The sequence below is a fragment of the Bos grunniens genome, chromosome 2, assembly GCF_055505025.1.
Source record: "Bos grunniens cultivar Pamir isolate PY7600 chromosome 2, Bosgru_T2T1.0, whole genome shotgun sequence".
In the NCBI taxonomy this organism is placed as follows: domain Eukaryota; kingdom Metazoa; phylum Chordata; class Mammalia; order Artiodactyla; family Bovidae; genus Bos; species Bos grunniens.
The window spans coordinates 51,121,283-51,143,963 of NC_141166.1; the positions used below are offsets into that span (position 1 = coordinate 51,121,283).

Genomic DNA, 22,681 nt, shown 5'->3' on the forward strand with positions numbered 1-22,681 from the left:
CATTTCTTCTTTGAAAGACTTATAAACCCTAAATTGTCTTTAAAACCTCTTTGCATCTCAAGCATGGATAATTGATCCCTCTCAGGGTTCAAGGCTCAGGGTTCAATCAAGGAATGAGAACCACCATGATAAATGCAGATATTTATTATAGGAATTAGACCGTACACAATTGTGTGAGCTGCTGGGGAAGTTTGTTTATTTATGTAAAGCTATCCTCTTGGTTTCTGTGTGGTCCTAAAGTCACTGTGGGCCAGCAGTTGAAAAGAAAAACTAGATATGAAATGGGGGAAAATAGGGACAACCTGGAACCCCATCTGTCTCTCATTGCTCAGCATTGCCCATGTGGGTGTCCTGCAGAAGAAGCTGTGTGCTTCACCTCTGAGCTCACATGTGCCTGGCCCGGAATAGGAGTAATTGAAGAAGATGTGGTAGGATCTGAAGAAGCATCAACCTGGTACCATCCTGTGCCAACACAATGATGCTACTGGTCACTGGCCCTGTGCACAAGCTGCCATAGCACTTGGCACCCAACACGCCATCAGTCTGTAATTTCATGGTTCCCTTCCAGAACATGAAGCTTTCTCAAGGGGCCAACCCTAGATGGAACAATACAGTGGAGGGAATTCCATGAAATGTAGTTCAGCTTGGCTAACGTGGAAGAACAATATAAAACTATCATTGAAATTGTTATTCTGTTTTATTAAAAAGATTGTCTAGCCAGTAAGTTCTTGGCAACGAGTGGCATGCCTGTTGTTTGTCATTGTATATTTAGCATCTCGCCTGCCCAGGAAACCATTGTTTTTTGAGTGATTCAGTAAAGATTGGGTTTTCCATTTAACCTGTGTTGACCTGATTCTCTGTAAAACTGCTAACGTGGAGCTAGTACACTGCGCAGAGAATGATGGTGGCAACCATCTTTCATGCATGGAACATAAACTAACTTGAAGTTTGTTTATGGGAGTATCGCACTAAAAGCAAGTTAAGCCACTGGATCCTGCAAAATCAGAATGAGTTCCTAAAATAGCATGCAACACAGATTATCAGTTTAAGTCAGAGATATCAGTGTACATCAACATTTCTGAGCCTTCTTTCCATCAGGCAAATTTCTTGTTTGGATTTCTGTGACTAGGAAAAGAATGTTCATTTGCTGAATTCATTTCCTGAGCCTATTATAGCAATAGGAGTATTAGGTCATAATATTGATTAAACACCCACCCATGCTTGAGATTGTAGAAGCTCCTCTGCAAAAAGAAGGTAAATCAAGACATGGTCATAGCCCTTGAAAATTGTTCCAAATAGATTGGTTTGTGGAGATAAATCTTTAAGACTTACTTGGTGCTGACCAGGCTGTGTTGTGTACTCCCTTCTTGGCCTAATCCCCACCCTCCTCCTACCTCCACCCCACTCCACACCCACTCCCTGGTGTCCCCAGGGAGACAACACCAAACAGGAAATTAGAGCCAAACAGCATTGTCTTCTTCCTGACTCCCTGAGGCTACCAACCACCTTCTCTTTCTCTGACTGCTCCCACAGCTGTGAAGAAATAGAAGAGTCTCTTACAAACAGTTAAAGACATTTATTTTGCAATGCTAGGTAACATACATGAGCAAGATTTTGGGCTGCCAGGGAGAATTATCTGGAGTGTTGATGTAAATTATTTCACATTATTTCCCCTGTTAATTCTCGGTGCTTTTTTGTTTTTCCTTGGAAAAGAACAGCTGTGTATAAAGGAGTGAAATGCAAAGAAACCTGGGGGGTTCCACACATGTTTATTGAAGCCTGTTCTGTGTGGGCCTCAAGTGGATGTGAAGTCTCCCTTCTTAGACATTGTGTTGAGGGCAGATAGCAGGTAGACAGCCAGCACACAACCAGTAGAAAACCATAGAGCCTACTGTGGTGTGTGTCCAAATGTGACTGGCCTTTCACACATGTGTTTTCTTCTCTAATGAACTGAGGGGCTGCACCAAAGGATTTGCTAAACTTGTCACTTTTCTGTCCCAGAGGCTCTTTTGTGGTTAGAAATATTGAAAATGGTTGTATCCCATCTTTGGGGTGTAGAATTAAGAATGTTGTGTTCAAATTAGTATTGTCATGATGAATATTTATTGAGCAATTACTGCTTGCTAGGCAATGTGCTAAGCACTTTCTGTACATTATTCCTTTTTAACCTCTGAGTTAATTACGCTCTGAGTCTGACACTGTTATTAATCCTCATTTAGGAAATGTGGTCTCAGAGAAGTTAAGCAACAGAGCTTAAGACACCACAGCCAATGAGTGGAGGAGGGTGTATCCAGAGAACCTGTTCTCCTAACCACTGTGCAACACTGCTGCCCTCTCATCACATGGGCATCCCTAGGGATACTTGTTCAACTTATAAAGCCTATCTATTTTTGTATCTGTGCAGACAAATGTCCAACAGGTATAAAGATGTTTTCCAGATCTGAATAGGAAAAACATCTTATAGCTTAAAATTTAAACATCATGTTTTTCCCTTCCCTCTAAGAAACACTGTCATTTTGGGCTAAATGCTAAAAGGAGAACTGGAAAAATTATATGGGAGACTAGAATGTTGTTGCTTTCCATAAATTATTTTTATGATGATAAAAAGATGATCACATATAGAACATAGATTGTAACTGGGATGGGTAGAAAATAACCATCTTATAACCTATTTGAAGGTAGATGAGTAGTATTCAGATTTAGTGTGCATTCAGATAATCTGCAGTGCTTGTTAAAAGTACCTGTTCTAACAGTACTACATGTAGATAAATACAAGGACCTACTGTATAGCATAGGAACTATACTCTGTAGCCAGTATTATGTGTGTGCATATATATATACAGTTCAGTTCACGCATATAATTGCATATGTAGATGTTGTTGTTTAGTCACTAAGTCGTGTCCAGCTCTTTTGCAGCCCAGTGAACTGTAGCCTGCCAGGCTCCTCTGTCCATGGGATTTCCCAGGGAGGATTACTGGAGTGGGTTGCCATTTCCTCCTCCAGGAGATCTTCCTAACCCAGGGATTGACCCAGGTCTCTTGCATTGGTGAGCAGATTCTTTACCACTGAACCAGTAGGGTAGCCCTTATTTATATATATATATATATATATATATATCAAATGGAATCACTTTGCCTCAAACTAACACCTCAAATTAACACAATATTATAAATCAACTATACTTCAATTTAAGAATTTTTGAATAAAGTCACATGCACACACAGACACACAAACGCAAAGTACATGTTCTAGAACCTCACCCCCAGTGATTCTGATGAAGCCTGTGATTGAGCCCAGAAATCTGGGCTTAATTCAAAGAGAAAATTCTGATGCTTGTGGTCTACATTCCATACTTTGAGACCTGAGATTAATGTCTGGGAATATTTTAGTATCTGGCCTTCCCAAAGTTTAGAGCCACTGGTTCTTGAGTAGTTTGAATTCTTTCACATCCCCAAGTCTCCCCTTTATACTACTGTTTCTTAGAATAATTTTACTCTAATAATAATTATAATGATACAGCACACATTTGGTTTAATAGTGGTATTTTTAGAAGAATAATCTGAATAATTTGAACAAATTAGGCACCAATTTATACAATTCGTACAGTATATGAAATTGCTGTAGTCAATAGAGGATACAGGGTAAAAGCCCCAACCAATTATTATTTTACAGTAATAGATTAAATTTCTTCTGGACTTGAGTACAGCCTCAGGGACATTAACACACATAAATGTCTTGTTAATTTTTGCATATTATTATTTAGAGAATTAGTTATTCATTCATGTGGAAAATTCTGAAAGAGATGGGAATACCAGGCCACCTGACCTGCCTCTTGAGAAACCTATATACAGGTCAGGAAGCAACAGTTAGAACTGGACATGGAACAACAGACTGGTTCCAAATAGGAAAAGGAGTACGTCAAGGCTGTATATTGTCACCCTGCTTATTTAACTTCTATGCAGAGTACATCATGAGAAACGCTGGGCTGGAAGAAGCACAAGCTGGAGCCAAGATTGCCGGGAGAAATATCAATAACCTCAGATATGCAGATGACACCACCCTTATGGCAGAAAGTGAAGAGGAACTAAAAAGCCTCTTTATGAAAGTCAAAGAGGAGAGTCAAAAAGTTGGCTTAAAGCTCAATATTCAGAAAATGAAAATCATGGCATCTGGTCCCATCACTTCATGGGAAATAGATGGGGAAACAGTGGAAACAATGTCAGACTTTAATATTTTGGGCTCCCAAATCCCTGCAGATGGTGATTGCAGCCATGAAATTAAAAGACGCTTACTCCTTGGAAGGAAAGTTATGACCAACGTAGATAGCATATTGAAAACCAGAGACATTACTTTGCCAACAAAGGTCCATCTAGTCAAGGCTATGGTTTTTCCAGTAGTCAGGTATGGATGTGAGAGTTGGACTGTGAAGAAAGCTGAGCGCCGAAGAATTGATGCTTTTGAACTGTGGTGTTGGAGAAGACTCTTGAGAGTCCCTTGGACTGCAAGGAGATCCAACCAGTCCATTCTAAAGGAGGTCAGTCCTGGGTGTTCTTTGGAAGGACTTATGCTAAAGCTGAAACTCCAATACTTTGGCCACCTCATGCGAAGAGTTGACTCATTGGAAAAGACTCTGATGCTGGGAGGGATTGGGGGCAGGAGGAGAAGGGGACGACAGAGGATGAGATGGCTGGATTGCATCACCAACTCGATGGACATGAGTTTGGGTGAACTCCGGGAGTTGGTGATGGACAGAGAGGCCTGGCGTGCTGCGATTCATGGGGTCGCAAAGAGTCAGACACAACTGAGCGACTGAACTGAAATGAACTGATACCAATATATTTATTCTACTCAAATTTATTGAATATACATTAGGTGCCAGAAACCTGCCAGGCTTTGTGGACAGTATAGAAAATTGCATGAGACTCAGACCTTTGTCCAAACAGCTTACTGTTTATAAAATTTGACATTGTTTATGTCTATAAGGACTCTGTATAATCATAAAGAATTACTTTTCCATGAGTAATTTATGACCACTTAATGCAATGCACATTTGAAAGTAAGAAAAACAAATATTGGAGGCGACCATTTTTAAGGCACATGTATCCTATTTCTTCTCATCTTTTCCATGTGCCAAAGTGCATGTTTCTGTTTCTTAAACAGGGTTGAAGCAACCTTTTGTAAAAGGAGAAAGTCATAAAAAGTAGAAATAAAGTGACTATAGATGCCATCTCCAGTTCACCATGTGTGATATCCCATGACAGTTCCTCCCTCTGTCTGCTATTTCTGTATCTCAAATAGGAGAGCCTACCGTGGAGTGTCATCCAACAAGGCCTGCAGTCCTAAGGCCGAGTGTTCCCCTCAGGAGGAATGCCAGCATCCTTACACATTCTTGTTCATTAAAAAAGAAACCAAGGCTTTGAAACAGCACCACTCACAGTGTGGCTTGTGACTAGTCTGAGATTTGGTCTTTCCTGTGGTGACTTGAGTGAGCATTCAGAAACTTTTAGAAAAATTTGATAAAGTAATTTCATGGCTGCGAAACTTAATAAGAAAATAACTGAGTTTATAATTTGTATCTTCATCTTTTTTTCATTTTGTTATTCTAATTATGCATGAGGAATTTGAAATAATTAAAAAAAACTTGTCCTTTACCGCAACTAGTTTGAGAAGTACTGTTTAAGTATCCTTTCTTGGTTCAGAAAGTGTTCAGCTTCCCATTCCCCACATAGCTTCTTTTTCACCTAGTAAATTTCTGTCAGAACAAACTCCTAGCTGTAATTTTTAGCCAGTGGGTAATACAGGAAAAAGACTTCTTTTGATTACAAAAATCATTGATTCCCTCAATAACCATAGAATTACTTCCTCTTCAAGGTAAAATGCTTTCAAGTTAAAATTTTTGAAATAAAAATGCAACTTTAAAAAAAGGAATTATAGTCTTTTTAAATCAAAGCTTCATTTTTGTGAAAATATTACTTTACATTTATATTAAATGCATGCATCCATTTTTGCAGGCTAAAACTTCAGAATTTAAAATGTAAATAAGTAAGGGAGAATTAACATTTAAGAGTATTTATGTCAGGATACTTGCCTGGTACTGTCCACTGAGTAAGCTCTGGGCCTGGAGAAAATGCAGGGTCCCTTAAGACAGCCAGGCTGGCAAACCATCTTTAGCCATCGTGACTATAAAATGAAGCTGCCTGTCAAATGAGGGTCAGTCCAGATGACCCTTGAGACCTTTTCTAATTCTGTATCCTGTATCTCTGTGCATTAGATTCCATAGCCATTTTTTACTACTTGCGTTTTCATTTCAGAAATGGGTTGTTCAGTAGCTAAGTCATGTCCAACTCTTTGCGACCCCATGAATTACAGCACACCAGGCTTCCCTGTCCTTCACTATCTCCTTGAGTTTGCTCAAACTCATGTCCATTCAATCAGTGATGCCGTCTAACTATCTCATCCACTGCTGCCCTCTGTTCCTCTTGCTCTCAATCTTTTCCAGCATCAGGGTCTTTCCCAATGAGTCCATCATGGTCTTTCCCAATAAAAAAGGGTTAATCCTTGGAAATCAACCAAGAACCCCTCCTTTGTATAACTAAGCATTCCTTGATAGAGTCCCTTCTTGTCAAATAAGGTGAAACTGCAATTCATTACCTTGGTAGATATTTTAAAAAAATGAAAAATGGCAAAGTTGAAACATTTCATAAAAGTGGAGAAATAAATGTAGTGGTCATTCTAGATGTCTGTGAGCTGTGAAAGTGAGTGTTGGTACAAAAGTCAGTCAGTTCAGTTGCCCAGTCATGTTCGACTCTTTGCAACCCCATCATCTGCAGCTAGCCAGGCTTTCCTATCCATCACCACCTCCCAGAGCTTGCACAAACTCATGTCCATCCAGTTGGTGATGCCATCCAGCCATCTCATCCTCTGTTGTCCCCTTCTCCTCCTCTGTCGTCCCCTTCTCCTCCTGCCTTTAATCTTTCCCAGCATCAGGGTCTTTTCCAATGAGTCAGTTCTTCGCATCAGGTGCCCAAAGTATTGGAGCTTCAGCTTCAGTACTTCCAATGAATATTCGGGACTGATTTCCTTGAGCATTGACTGGTTGGATCTCCTTTGCAGTCCAGAGGACTCTCAAGAGTCTTTTCCAACACCACAGTTCAAAAGTATCAATTATTCGATGCTCAGCTTTCTTTATAGTCCAACTCTCACATCCATACAAGACTACAGGAAAAACTATAGCTTTGACTAGACGGACCTTTGTCGGCAAAGTAATGTCTCTGCTTTTTAATACGCTGTCTTGGTTGGTCATAGCTTTTCTTTCAAGGAGCAAGCATCTTTTAATTTCACGGCTGCAGTCACCATCTGCAGTGATTTTGGAGCTCAAGAAAATAAAGTCTGCTTTGTTTCCATTATTTCCCCATCTATTTGTCATGAAGTGATGGGACTGGATGCCATGATCTTAGTTTTTTGAATGTTGTGCTTGAAGCCAGCTTTTTCACTCCTCTTTCAATTTCACCAAGAGGCTCTTTAGTTCCTCTTCATTTTCTGCCATAAGGGTGGTGTCATCTGCATATCTGAGGTTATTGATATTTCTCCAGCAATCTTGATTCCAGCTTGTGGTTCATCCAGCCCAGCATTTCTCATGATGTACTCTGCATATAACTTAAATAAGCAGGGTGACGATATACAGCCTTGACATAATCTTTTTCCTATTTGGAATCAGTCTGTTGTTCCACGTCCGGTTCTAAGTGTTGCTTCTAGACCTGCATACAGATTTCTCAGGAGGCAGGTAAGGTGGTCTGGTATTCCCATCTCTTGAAAAATTTTCCACAGTTTGTTGTGATCCACACAGTCAAAGGCTTTGGCATAGTCAATAAAACAGAAGTAGATGAGCTGAAATGCTCCTGCTTTTTCTGTGACCCAACAGATGTTCACATTTTGATCTCTGGTTCCTCTGCCATTTCTAAAACCAGCTTGAACATCTGGAAGTTCACGGTTCACATACTATTGAAGCCTAGCTTGGAGAATTTTGAGCATTACTTTGCTAGGGTGTGAGATGAGTGCAATTGTGCAGTGGTTTAAGCATTCTTTGGCATTGCCTTTCTTTGGGGTTGGAATGAAAACTGACCTTTTCCAGTCCTGTGGCCACTGCTGAGTTTTCCAAATTTGCTGGCATATTGAGTGCAGCCCTTTTGCAGCATCATCTTTTGGAATTCCATCACCTCCACTAGCTTTGTTTGTAGTGATGCTTCCTAAGGCCCACTTGACTTCACATTCCAGGATGTCTGGCTCTAGGTGAGTGATCACACCATTGTGATTATTTGGGTCATGAAGATCTATTTTGTATAGTTCTTCTGTATATTCTTGCCACCTCTTTTTAATATCTTCTGCTTCTGTTAGGTCCATACCATTTCTGTCCTTTATTGTGCCCATCTTTTAATGAAATGTTTCCTTGGTATCTCTAAATTTCTTGAAGAGATCTCTAGTCTTTCCCATTCTATTGTTTTCCTCTATTTCTTTGCACCAATCACTGAGAAAGGCTTTCTTATCTCTCCTTGCTATTCTTTGGAATTCTGCATTCAGATGAGTATTTCTTTCCTTTTCTCCTTTGCCTTTAGCTTCTCTTCTTTTCAGAACTATTTGTAAGGCTTCCTCAGATGACCATTTTGCCTTTTTGCATTTCTTTTTTTGGGGGGATGGTCTTGATCACTTATTCTTGGGGATAGTCTTGATCAAGGTAAAATGAGCACTCACGTGAAAATTACCTAAAGTTCACATGAAACGAAATATATTAGAGTCAACCCAATTCTTTTTTTTTTTTCCCCTCTCTGTCTGATCAATGAACTTGAACCTTTTCCTTTTATAAATTTTTAGGTATAACCCAGTTGTTGGTCAGGGCACCTAGCCTTCTAAACAGATACGACTGACTAGAAACTACATACCACACCTTGTACAAAGTCTAATATTCTCCAAAAGATTCCACAGAATTCCTGGAGATACAAGTTTTGGTTGTCTGGGTCCACAAGCCTGCGCCTGATGCTTTCATTGGGGTTCTTCTCTTCCCTCTCGGCCGGTTTACTCTGTTTCCACACAGATGTACACCTCTGCCCAAGGTTGCAGGCCCATGTCCTCTCTTCAATCTGTCCTCATCTCTACTTTCCTGCCAAGCTCTCAATGCTTCTCACTCTATTATGCAGAGCGATGTAAGTGTGTTTGGCCCCACAAAAGGTTCCCCACAAAACTCACTATAGACCCACCACTGCATAGCAGGGGCTGAATTCAGAGACCTGTGAATGTTGACATAGGACCTGCCCTCCTTTACAAGACTATTTGGACTTAGCACAGTATTTTTTTGTACTAGTAGACAATAAAATTTGATTTTAAGCAGATTTGATTGTACTTTGTGACAGTTCAAACAGGGAGCTAGGCCAGGTGGTCTGCAAACCTTTTCAGTAAAGGGGGAGATTGTTGTTGTTTAGTCACTAAGTCATGTCTGACTCTTTGCAACCACATGGACTGTAGCCCACCAGACTCCTCTGTCCATGGGATTTCCTAGGCAAGAATAATTCCTTCTTGGAAATAATGCCATTTCCTTCTACAGGGGTTCTTCCCTACGCAGGGATCCAAACCACATCTCCTGCATTGCAGGTAGATTCTTTACTGCTGAGCCACCAGGGAAGCCCACAAGTAGAGACAGTAAATATTTTTAGGCTTTGATGGCTGCATGTAGTTTTGTCGTGAATACTCAATTCTGCTATTACAGTTTAAAGCAAATAGATAATATGTAAGCAAATAAATGAGGCTGTGTTTTAGTAAAACTTTATTTACAAAACTAAACCAAGACATATCTGTGATTAAAATATTTTTAGCAGTATTGTTTACTTAAGAATACAGTTTTTCCTCTCCTAAACTATAAAAGCACTTATGTAAAAACTATAACTGGCATGTATATTTTCTTTGCTTAAACTATTGCTGTGTATACAATGCAAATCATTCTTAAATATTCATTTAAAAGTAGGGCCTCTCTTAGGGAATATCTCAGTCACCTAGTCAGAGTTACTCTAAAAGCAATCACATCGTGTTACCTTTAAAAAACAAGTTTCTCATGAATTGGCCTTATAGTATAAATTTGTAAAATGTCTATCCTGAATTTACATAATATTTAATGCAAAGCAGGAATCGATACAAGATTAGTAAAATAATATACATGGCAAAGGTATTAAAGTGACAGTATGTATTGTTATTTTGCTGTGTGAAAAGAATATTAGTATTGCTTTGAAATGGTTATCTCCAGCACTTTTTGGCCATGTATCTGCAAAACTTTCAGCATGTGTCCTCAGAGTATGCATCTCATTTATTTATAAATTATATGTAAGAACTATTATCTTAGCTAATATTTCAAGGCAGTGTACTTAGGGAGAGGCTTTTCATTTGTCATAGTCTTAAATAACCATATAGATAATAGACTTCTGATGATTTCTCTGTTTGGGCCAAGCTCTTGTCAGATCTGATTAAATTTGTCATTACTTTTACCTTGTAATGTGGGTAATAGAAAACTTTTACTCGGAGTAGAGGTGTCAACTCTGTGACTTTCACATGATTTATGATTGCATTGGTTATTGTCATCTTTAATCTGTGGATTCCTTGCATAAATCTTAAACATCTTTGGGTGTTTTAGTTTAAGGAACAGATTACAATCTGTATATGGACTTGGTAGGTTATCACTGTGTCTTTTTAAAAAAATTTTATTTATAGTATTTATTTGGTTATACCAGGTCTTAATTGTGGCATGTGGGATCTTTAGCTACAACATGTAGAATCTTTAGTTGCAGCACGTGAGATCTAGCTCCCTGACCAGAGATTGAACCCAAGCCCCCTGCATTGGGAGTGCAGTCCTTGCCACTGGACCAGCAAGAAGTCCTATCACTGTGCATTTCAGTGTACTCAAAGAAGGCTGAGCACTGAAGAACTGATGCTTTCAAACTGTGGTGCTGGAGAAGGCTCTTGAGAATCCCTTGGACAACCAGGAGATCAAACCAGTCCATCCTAAAGGAAATCAACCCTGAATATTCATTGGAAGGACTAATGCTGAATGTGAAGCTCCAATACTTTGGCTTCCTGATGTGAAGAGCCGACTCATTGGAAAAGACCCTGATGCTGGGAAGGACTGAGGGCAGGAAGAGAAGGGGTGACAGAGGATGAGATGGTTCAGTGGCATCATCAACTCAATGGACACGAGTTTGAGCAAACTCTGGGAGATAGTGAAAGACAGGGAAGTCTGGTGTGCTGCAGTCCATGGGTTTGCAAAGAAATCAGACACATCTGAGGGACTGAACAACAACAAGACATCTAGCTGGAAGTTAAATACCAGTTAAAATGCTTTCCTTTTTAAAGAAATAAAATTTAAATAAATGTTCCAATATTTTCTTTGCATATCACAATTGTACATCTACATACTGCACAATTTGAGATGAGAATTGATAAAAATACTATTTTTCTCTTATTTAATTCTTCACACTTATATTGTGATCTAGCTTTTCTTTTATTGTTTACTCACCTAGTTTTTAGGGTCTGTGTGTGTATGTGTTTGTATATGTGTGTGCTTGGTCATGTCCAACTCTTTGTGTCCCCATGGACTGTAGCCTGCCAGGCTCCTCGGTCCATGTGATTTTTCAGGCAAGAATATTAGAGTGGGTTGCCATTTTCTTCTCCAGGGGATTTTTTAGCGTAGAGCCTGATTAATGTTTCCTTCAGTCTTCCATAGTTGTAGTAGTGTTTTTCACATAGTAAGTGAGTATTAATAATACATGTACAGGGACTTTCCTGGTTAAGACTGCAGTCCTAATAACGGCGGGCATGAGTTTGATCCCTGGTCAGATACCACATTCTGCATCACATGGCCCAAATAAATAAATATATAATAAAAATACATGTGAATGCTTATAAAAAATGCATGTACTCATTTCACACTAAAATAGGCTCAAGGAATATTTAATAGTCATTACTTTATTTTTAGTCATGGTCTCTTTGGCCTAAGGAAAGCTTATGCTTTGAACGGAAACCTTTGGAAGTTTTATTGGGTTTGGAGTTGTGCTGGCACTCTTGGCCTAAAAGAAAAGAGGTAGAATCACTCTCTCTCTGTGCCACTCTCTCTGTCTTCATCCCATATGACCTTGGTTGTCTACATTGAGCTAGCCTGTGAGGGTCTAGTAAAGCATCTTATACCCAGTAAGGATTGACTGAACATTTGTCCATGACCTCTGTAAACTCTGCTTTTATTTTAGGAAGCAGTACAAGTATTGATTAAGCACTCAGCTGATGTCAATGCAAGGGACAAGAACTGGCAGACCCCCCTCCACGTGGCAGCAGCCAATAAGGCTGTTAAGTGTGCAGAAGTCATCATTCCCCTGCTGAGCAGCGTCAATGTCTCTGACCGAGGGGGTCGCACAGCCTTGCACCATGCTGCTCTGAATGGCCATGTGGAGGTGAGTGTCCTCATCACTGGAATAAGAATCTTCCCCACAGACTCTCTTAGCCCCACATGGAACCTAAATTTCATCACTGAGGCCTTAGAAACCTTAGGTAGTTGCCTATTTTTAAATTTAGAGCCACAGTAAATTGAAAAAGTAGACAACACCTCAGTTTTTCCCTCTGACACACATGCCACAGGTTAGCTGAGGTATCTTCCTACTTTGAACTTCAGATCGCTGACCTGCCTTTAGATTGGATGTTAAGTTGGGCCAGATCACCTGCTGAGGGTGAGGACCGCTCACCATTACAGAGTATACATTTGATTTCTTTCTTGGTTATCTTTCAGATGGTCAATTTACTGTTGGCTAAAGGGGCAAACATCAATGCGTTTGACAAGAAGGATCGACGTGCTCTGCACTGGGCAGCTTATATGGGTAAGGATTCCATGAATGGAGAGCAAAGTGCAGATCATCTGAACTGATGAAGCTTCAAGTTTCTCACTGACCATGTAGATTTTCTCTTGGGTGAGCCTGACTTCTTGTCAAGCTTGGGATCCAATTGAATTAAGATTCAGTCCCTTTTACTGGCATGCATAGAGCACTCTAGTTGGGCAGTAGCTTCGTCAGGGATTTATTTATCCTACAAAGAGCAGGAGAGATGAATCATGGCATGGACTTCATTGAATGTATTTCAATCTGGGTTGGAAAGCTGCACAAATTGTGCTTATGTTAACTTTTTATGGCAGCAAAATAAAGTCTTTAAAAAGAAGGAGGACTGGCTAGCAAAGCAAGGATGTAAATTTCATTTGTCTTTTTATTTATAAATACTCCTGAAAGAAACAAAAAGGAAGGAAGGAAGGACAGCATCCTGGCTGGCATGTAGAGGTGACTGGAGTCACTGTGCGTGATTCTGTTACTCCACCGCCAACAGAGCTGGGGCTTGCTCCTTGTTTCTGCCGGCTCAGGTGCAGAAGACAAAGGCGGATGTTCTGTTTCTGTGCTTTTCTCATCACGTTTGTTGACACTAGTACCCCGACAAGTGAGAGCCCTCCTAGAGTTTATTTTCAGTGTGGACTTGTGGGAAATGTAGAACTAAGATCCTTCCTTTGTGTTTCTGATTGGAGAACATCCTGCAATTAGGAAAGCAGACAGAATTCTACCAGCTCCAAGTTATAAACATTCTGACTGCCCATCACAACACAGGAGATTGTGTGGTAAATTATGGATGATCTACACAGTAGGACACTATGGAGTAACTACAGCAATGATGTCGGTATTTTTTTTTTTTTTAACATAGATTCTGTGACTATGTTAAGTGAAAACAGATCATATAATAGTACAGTTTAAATAATACAACCTCATTTTTGTAAAAAAGATCTCTAAAATAAATACAATCTTGAAAAAGCAGTCTGGGATGTATTAAACACTGAAATATTAAACTGAATATCTCAAGGAAATGGATGATTTTGGTTTCCTTTTAACACCTTTTTGCTTTTTCTTAATCCTTTTAAACAAGCCTACAGACCTTTTATTATCATAAAAAACAATAATGGTAATTGTAGGGAGAAAAAGAATGGATTGGGGCAGAGCTGAAATAAATTATGTGAGTATAGATGAGTCTGAGTGAATTTTGGGGCTTAAAAAACAGAACCTTGAGATTTTGCAAGCATTACCATTTTTTACAAGGTGAAATGGACTTTTGAATTAACTGAAACAAGTTAGATGCCTGCATGGTCCTTGCCAGACTGGAGCCAGTGATCTTTTCCCAGATGATGTTTAGGCAGAGCATACATTAAGCTAGTGTGACATTATACTCAAAGAACGTGGCCTTTTGCATTTGTTCTTGGCTGATACATAGCTAAAAGTGTTCATCACTCAGTTGTGTCCGACTCTTTGTGACCCTGTGGACTGTAGCCTGCCAGGCTCCTCTGTCCATGGGATTCTCCAGGCAGGAGTACTGGAGTGGGTTGCCATTTCCTTCTCCGATATATACTTAAAACATGTATAAAATTGCTAAAAGAAGTTAAGTTATATTTTTGTGTGTCATAAGGATGCAAGTAGGGAAACATATAGAGATGACTGTCCTTGTGAACTAAAGGTCAAAACCAGGACAAAGAGCTTAAGATAGCATCACCACTAGCCAAGACCAGTCTCTCTGTCCCTCTCTGTCTGTCTCCCTGTCTCTGTCTTTCTCTCTCTGTCTCTCTAGGCTCTGAAGCCAGTACGCATCTTCTACCCTTCAGTTATCAACAGTGTTTAGAGCAATGATCTTAAAGCATGGAACAATCTTTAGTCAGGAAATAAAGGTCAGATACATTTATCATTGTATGTGTAGCAAAATAGACAACAAAGAAAAATAGTCTTGAAAATATGCCAGCAAGAGTTGAAACTAGTTTTCCATTTAGTCAGTAATTCATGAGAACACTTTGAAGTTGAACCATATAAAGGTGCCATTTTTGTGGGTTCAAAAAAGGGTGAAACAGTAGCAGTTTCATGGGATTTAACATATGGAGTTGTTCTGATTAATTGACTTTTTTTTCCTTTAGTTTTTCCAGACCAAATTGTCATTGTTAGACTTTTCATTGAAGAATGGCAATTGGTTTCAAAAGCATTGCCTTCATTTTAACACAATTTTTTTAGTGTCTGGTTCTAACATATTTTTAGGACTTTGTCATTATCCGTAAATAAGCGTGGATCTCCTTAAAGAGAAGGCTCACATATGAATCATATTCTTTCTTCCCACAGGATTTACATGATACCTGACAGGCTGGCTATTTGCCATGAACCACCTTTTACACTGGAGAAGGCAATAGCACCCCACTCCCGCACTCTTGCCTGGAGAATCCCATGGACGGAGCAGCCTGGTGGGCCGCAGTCCATGGGGTTGCTAAGAGTCAGACAAGACTCAGCGACTTCACTTTCACTTTCATGCATTGGAGAAGGAAATGGCAACCCACTCCAGTGTTCTTGCCTGGAGAATCCCAGGGACAGGGGAGCCTCGTGCGCTGCCGTCTATGTGGTCGCACAGAGTCAGACACGTCTGAAGCGACTTAGCAGCAGCAGCAGCAGCTTTTACACATAGCTTAGGAAAATGCTGGTGGCAATGAAAGAGGATGGTGATAACTCAGGTGGAATGAATTGTCAAATTGTCCTAGGAAGGTTAACCATGTTTTCTGCTGCTTTGTTTGTAAGGCCACCTGGACGTCGTGGCGTTGCTTGTTAACCATGGTGCAGAAGTGACATGTAAGGACAAGAAGGGCTATACGCCCCTGCACGCCGCAGCCTCCAACGGACAGATCAATGTTGTCAAGCATCTTCTGAATCTGGGGGTGGAGGTGAGCTATGATTCAGGCATCGTCCCACGGTACATTTGTGGGTTTTCTGTTGTTCTGAAATCCTGTTTGCCTTTTAATTCAAGAGGGGGAAAACCCCTCATTTCTTAGCATCCTGTTTTTTTTAGTTTACATGGGCAACTGATGAAGGGCAATCGGGGCATATGCTAAGTAGTAGAAAACGAGAAACAGACCAACTTTCTATATCAACATAGAGAAATATTTAAGCATATATGATATATGATAAATATTGACCAGTCATTTTTAAAAGACTGGCTAGGGTTCCTCATCCCACCTTTAGAACCTTCTAAATTGAAGCTTCCAAGCAGAAATGAATGAATAAATGGCAGGGACAAACACGCTGAGTTGGAGAAGTTGACTTGACCCTAATCTCCTCGGGTAGCAGGGCAGGAGCAGTGGCGAGGTTGTCCTGGAGGAAAGGAAAACTAAGTTGTCGTACTGAGATGGTGATGGTGAGACACAGGAGTCATGGCTGTCTGGGGAAAGCAGGAGAGAGGTAGGGGTTAAATACACGGCCCAAACACCAGAACTTGGCCTTGAGAGGGGTCAGACAGCAGAGCCAAACCTGAGGGTTCTGAGTTCAGGCCCCACGGCAGCTCTCTGAGCAGCCCCCAACCTTCCCTCTTCTGTTCACCATTGAGTTTCAAGCTCTTTTCTTTTCTTTTTTTTTAATTTTATTTTATTTTTAAACTTTACAATATTGTATTAGTTTTGCCAAATATCGAAATGAATCCGCCACAGGTATACGGCATTTTGAGACAGGTTTGCATTTCATTTTACCCTTTACCTAGCTGAGAAATATCTTCCCACAAGTTAAAGCCTGGTCATTCTCATGTTTTGCTGATCTTTATCTCCAGGCTAAAGCCTTCCCGGGATGACCACCCTGGGGCAAGAGTAAGCTCTGAATAATCACGCTGACAGAAGGATATTTCCTTTCTCCAGCACAGCTAGTAGGCTTTTGGTGGGAAATGGGAGTATATTGGCTCCAGTGATTTTCATCACCCATATTGGGCTCATTTGCAGATCGATGAAATCAACGTGTATGGAAACACAGCTCTCCACTTGGCCTGCTACAATGGGCAGGATGCTGTAGTCAACGAGCTGACCGACTACGGTGCTAATGTGAACCAGCCCAACAACAGCGGGTTCACCCCGTTGCATTTTGCTGCTGCCTCCACACACGGTGCTCTGTGTCTTGAACTATTAGTAAACAACGGGGCGGATGTTAACATCCAGGTAGGACTCTCTCAGTCTTCTTCCTTCAGTGTTAAATACCTTTGTATTGAGCCTCTGAGCAAAAGCACCTGCTGTCAATTACAAGGAGTAAATTATAACTGCGAGCATCCTGACTCTCACAGCCTTATCCTGTCCTGGCACACGGTGGAAACTTATGCAGCAGTGGTGGTGCCAGTGCCGTGGTGCCACGGCACTGACTCTAGTTATGTGACCTTTGTTGCTTAGTGAATTTACCAGAGTAAACACTGGGTCTCAGGCATGTTGACTTGGCCCAGATTCTAATACTGAAGTGAATGTTGAGCTGATAGAGCAGAGCTGCTGAGAATGAAAAGGAAGCCTAACCTAATGATATCAGTTATGTTCCCAACCCATGTGACCCTCCAAGAAGTTTCACAAATGCCTTTCTGGAGTACACTCCAGATAGTAGCTGCCATTATGTGATACTAATCTGATTTTAATGGTAATTCCTTTACTCAGCAAACTGACTGATGACTACCTAGTGTCCTCTGTTTGATACTGGGTGTATACTCCAAGGTGCCCTTAAGGAATTTACAGTATGGCAAGGAGATAATGTACTCAGATAATCATGAGGCAAGACAGAATGCCATGAGTGACGTGAGGGATTAATAAAATGCTGCAAACCATAAGAAGGAAGTGTTGACTTGCTTTTTGCTTGGACATTACAACTGGAGATTGCTGTTGAGCTGAAGATTGATATCAGTTGAGATGAAGAGAGATAGAGTTTGAGGGAGGATGTTCCATATGGAAAGAATGGCATTAGCAAAGGGTTTGAGAGGTGTCAGTAGGTAAACTTTAGATAACTGTTAGTTCACTCACTCTAACAGATAACCAAGAGGAACATCTGTAGGCAGCCTTCATGATCCAGGTTATATCACTTGGATGCATTCAGATTGTAGCAGAGTATCCTGACTTATCCCAAGTGACCTTGTTCTCATCCTCAGCTCTCCTTCTCCCAAACACACAGGAATTCTAAATCAAAGACCCAGTGTATTCTGTCTCTGCTTTTGAAAAATTGTAATTTCCAAGATTTAATTTCAAGAATATTGGATCATTTTATTTTAATGACCTTCTCTATTCACTATTAAAATCCTTTTATGTTTTTTCATTTAATTTATAATAGTGGGGAAATATGAGACAAATTTTCAGAATAGTAGTTTATTGTGATTGAGCAGACTGCAAATCATATGAAAGAAAGGAGTTAGGAACAAGCCAAAATGTGACCTGACCAAGAATGAGCACTTATCTACTGGCCAAGGAGTTTGGGTTTCTATAGGCTATGGAAGCCACTAGTCATTGCGGAGGTCACATGATCAGAACTGAAGCTTAGGAACAGTAATCTGGCCACAGAACACTAGAGACAGAAAACATAAAATGAAAAATGTGTATATATATATATGTTTATATGACTACATATAGATTTTAAACTTTTATATAACAGAACAACAACAAAAAAGAAGCAAAAACCTTAACATAAAGTTAAAAGGGGAACAACTCAGAAATTTTTCTGCAATATACATGATAAGAAAGGTTTAACATATTTAATATATAAGAACTCATAAAAATCAAAAAGAAAACATCTGACAATCTGCTAGAAAATATGGACAAAGGCAGATCACGAAAGAGAGGATACAGTATCCATTAAATTTATGAAAAAATGTTCAGTATCACCAGTCACCAGAGAAATGCAAACTAATACTTTTATAATCAGTTCAGTTCAGTTCAGTCACTCAGTCGTGTCCGACTCTTTGTGACCCCATGAATCGCAGCACTCCAGGCCTCCCTGTCTATCACCAACTCCCGGAGTTCACTCAGACTCAGGTCCATCGAGTCAGTGATGCCATCCAGCCATCTCATCCTCTGGCATCCCCTTCTCCTCCTGCCCCCAATCCCTCCCAGCATCAGGGTCTTTTCCAATGAGTCAACTCTTCGCATGAGGTGGCCGAAGTACTGGAGTCTCAGCTTTAGCATCAGTCCTTCCAAAGAATACCCAGGACTGATCTCCTTTCGAATGGACTGGTTGGATCTCCTTGCAGTCCAAGGGACTCTCAAGAGTCTTCTCCAACACCACAGTTCAAAAGCATCAATTCTTCGGTGCTCAGCTTTCTTCACAGTCCAACTTTCACATTCATACATGACCACTGGAAAAACCATAGCCTTGACTTGATGGACCTTTGTTGGCAAAGTAATGTCTCTGCTTTTTAATATGCTATCTAGGTTGGTCATAACTTTTATAATACTAGTACATTAATATTTGCCTTTAAAATTGGCAGTGTAATCAATGAAATATTAAAATGTAAGATCATTAAGTAAGTATGATCAGTTTTTGAATTTCAGAAAGTGTGCATCTATGTATGTGCATAGGAAGAGAGTAATATCTGAAATACATATCAATATCCTAGCAACAGTTATCACTCCAAAATTATGATTTGGGTTTTTTAGTTCCTTTTCAATATAATTGTTTTAATCATATTGTGATGCAATGAGCATGTGTTATTTTCATATCCAAAAGAATAAAAAGCTATTTTCATTAAAAAAAAAAAATTCAGATATAGTGGACCTGGGGAGGTGACAAGTAGAGGATAACTGGAAGTCAATAGAACAGGCCTAGATAAAAGGATAAGAGGTAATAAGGACAGGGAATGGGCACAGTCAACAAAGGGAGAGGATTTGCAGAGAGGAAATCAATGGGATTTGGTTGGACGGGAGATGGAAGAGAATTGAAATCTGGCTAAGGAGAGGTAGGTAGTACAGCATAATGATTCAGTGTCCAGTTCTGGGGCGAGACTGCCTAGAATCTCACCCTGGTCTTGACTTTTAGTAAATATATAGTCATAAACAACTTCTCTGTGCATCTCAGTTTATCTGTAAAATTAGGGAAACAATAGTATCTTCTAAATGGAACCGTTGTGAGGATTAAAGTTATCTCACATAAATTACTTGGAACAATGCTGGCCATATAGGAAGTACTCCATAAATGTTTTTTAAATTTATTTATTTTTAACTGGAGGATAATTGCTTTACAATATTGTATTGGTTTCTGCCATATATCAACATGAATCAGCCACAGGTATACATATATCCCCTCCCTCTCATAAATGATTATTGTTATTAAGAAGGATGTCAGGAGAAAGAGGAGGCGTAGGAGGTAAAACTAGTGAGTTTAGTTCTTGAGAAGCTGATATTGAGCCTTTGATACAGCCAGTACAAGAAAACCAATAGTGGAGAGCAGTGGAGAACAGAAGAACATGCATAGGTTGCCTCATTCATGCAGAGGTGATTGATAGTGGAAACCGGGAGAAAATGCTGAGATCATCTAGGGAGAGAGTACCTCATAGCACGAGTAGAGAAGGGGATGCAGGTCTCTAGTAACTCTTTATTCTCAGGATCAGCTCTTTACTCTCAGGATCAGCAGGAGGAGGAAGAACTAAAGAAAGAGATGAAAAGAGAGAGAAGATAGGAGAAGGAAACAGGAGAAGTAGTGTCTTTGTGAAGCTAGAATGCAGATGGAAATGAAAAAGTAAACTAGATGAAAAGAATTTCAGAGTTCTAGATCTTGTAAAGGGGCTCCATCCAAGGTCCTATGTGGAGGTCTTTAGTGGCAACAAAGAGACCTGGGTGGGGGAAGGAGCCAACATGTGCGGTTAAAGTCCTAGAGGACGGTGGTGAGAAGACAGGAGGCAAAGAGGTGGCTCAACCACCAGTATCCCCAAGACTTGTGACACTTTTCTTGCCTTTCTGGTGCCTGAGGGACATACTGTGGATCCTCCAAAGGAAGGAATGTTATTGAAATTAAAGTATCTTCACCAGGCTCACTTAATTGATTCACAGGGTTATCTGATGCTCTCCATTGCCTCTGTAAAACATGCCAACTGGTGTTTTCAGTGTGCCTGATACTGAAGCTGGAAGGCCACTTTCTGCCACACATACCTACTTCTCCCAGATAACTGGTTAGTGGCCAGTTCAGATTGGATAAGGGACTTCAACTAAGTATAGTACCTTAGTTTATGGCAGTCTTTTCTTCTCCTGCACAAAATGGACATGGAAACATAGCTACTTTAATAGTTATTTTTTCCTGTAGACTGCTAATTATCAATAGAGGTTAAGAGGCACCATTAAAAAAAGAAAAGTCTTAGACTTGTGTTTATGTATTATCTAATCTGTGTAAATGGGATTTTGAATCAAATCTAGCCTTCTCCCTCAGCCTCCCTTCATCTTCTCTATCTACATATGAATTCTCTTGACTCTTTATTAGTTATCCCAGATTCTCTCTGGATGCATGGATCGTCTAATGTTTCCATGGAGCCGTTCAGTCTGAGTGGAGGTTGTTATCTCTCTGCACCACATTGCCCTTGGATTTTGAAAGTGTTTGTAGATTGCAAGACAATTTGTATTTGTTTAGATTTGTCAAAGTTCGAAGAAAATAGCATATTGAAGTGTAGCCAATTCCTATTCACATGCTCACTTTGTTTTCCTCTGTCCTCCCAAAATACTAAGAGTGTCATCTTGATGAGAAATTTCAAGATGATGGAGATGAGAGAAAGGCTGTGTATCTGACATGCATTTTAAAGCCCCTCGTTTTGCTTAAATTGACCATGGCCCTGTCTTTGATTTAGAATATAGTGATGTCAGAGAGCTTAATTATTATAAAATAATAGAGACACAATACTTTATACAATAAACTGTTGACAGTTTACTTGTTTTTTGCAAATAGGAAGAACATGAGGAAATATGAAATAATTTCTCTTCTCTAGTAGAGACCACGTTGTTATTTCTGTAGCATCTCAAGGCTCTTCTTGGAAGCTTTCAAACTAAGCTTTAAAGAAGATAGTTACATATGGCTACACTGGATATGACTTAGAAAGATAGGTTCAGAAATCACCATTGCCAGGTTGCCTACCTTCTGGTCACTAACATTCCACCTGCCTATGGTCTCAATTCTTTTCTGCCCATGGGTCCTTAGATCACTTAACTTAAAGCCCATCACAGTTTTCTAAAGTATACCAGCTCTCTTCTTTCTGTGTACTAGGACCAAATTTTATTCTATAATTGCATTGCAGAGGTTGAAGATGAAATTGAAATAAGCAAGAGTAAGTACTAAGAGCGACATGTCCTTTGGAACTTGGGAGAGGAAGTGAGCAAAGCAGGGAGGTGAAGGTCTGAGGTAACCATGTACCATCTCCCACTTTGGAACCATTAAAAACTTGACCGTACATAGTTTTTTGCAAACCAAGGTATTAGATTGCTCTTCCATTGAGTTAGGAAGCCCTTTTCTGACTATATCTGATGCCCCCTCCTCCAGCTGACCTTAGCGTTATCCTGTTGAACAGGAGTCCCCAACCTCTGGGTCTAATCCCTGATGATCTGAGGTGGAGCTGAGGTAATAATCATAGAAATAAAGTGCACAATAAATTTAATGTGCTTGAATTGTCCCAAAATCTTTCCCACCCCCACCCCGGTCCCTAGAAAAATTGTCTTCCATGAAATCGGTCCCTGGTGCCAAAAAGGTTGGGAACCGCAGCTGTAAAGGCTTTATTGTCCTCCACTGAGCTGCATGACAACAGGGGTACTGTGCATGGAGAACACAGTGCCTTCAGGTTCCTGGGGAGT

General features: G+C 40.1%; 1 protein-coding gene across 18 annotated transcripts in view; it reads left to right on the forward strand.

Moving 5' to 3' along the window:
- Nucleotides 1-22,681, forward strand: part of ANKRD44 (ankyrin repeat domain 44) — a 311,506-nt gene that overhangs the window by 179,328 nt on the left and 109,497 nt on the right. For all 18 annotated transcript variants that reach the window (XM_086347858.1, XM_086347867.1, XM_086347758.1 and 15 more), the window contains 4 exons: nucleotides 12,279-12,479; nucleotides 12,812-12,899; nucleotides 15,657-15,799; nucleotides 16,841-17,053. In XM_086347858.1, the coding sequence (XP_086203984.1) occupies nucleotides 12,279-12,479; nucleotides 12,812-12,899; nucleotides 15,657-15,799; nucleotides 16,841-17,053 (645 nt within the window). The remainder of the gene's footprint in view (nucleotides 1-12,278; nucleotides 12,480-12,811; nucleotides 12,900-15,656; nucleotides 15,800-16,840; nucleotides 17,054-22,681) is intronic.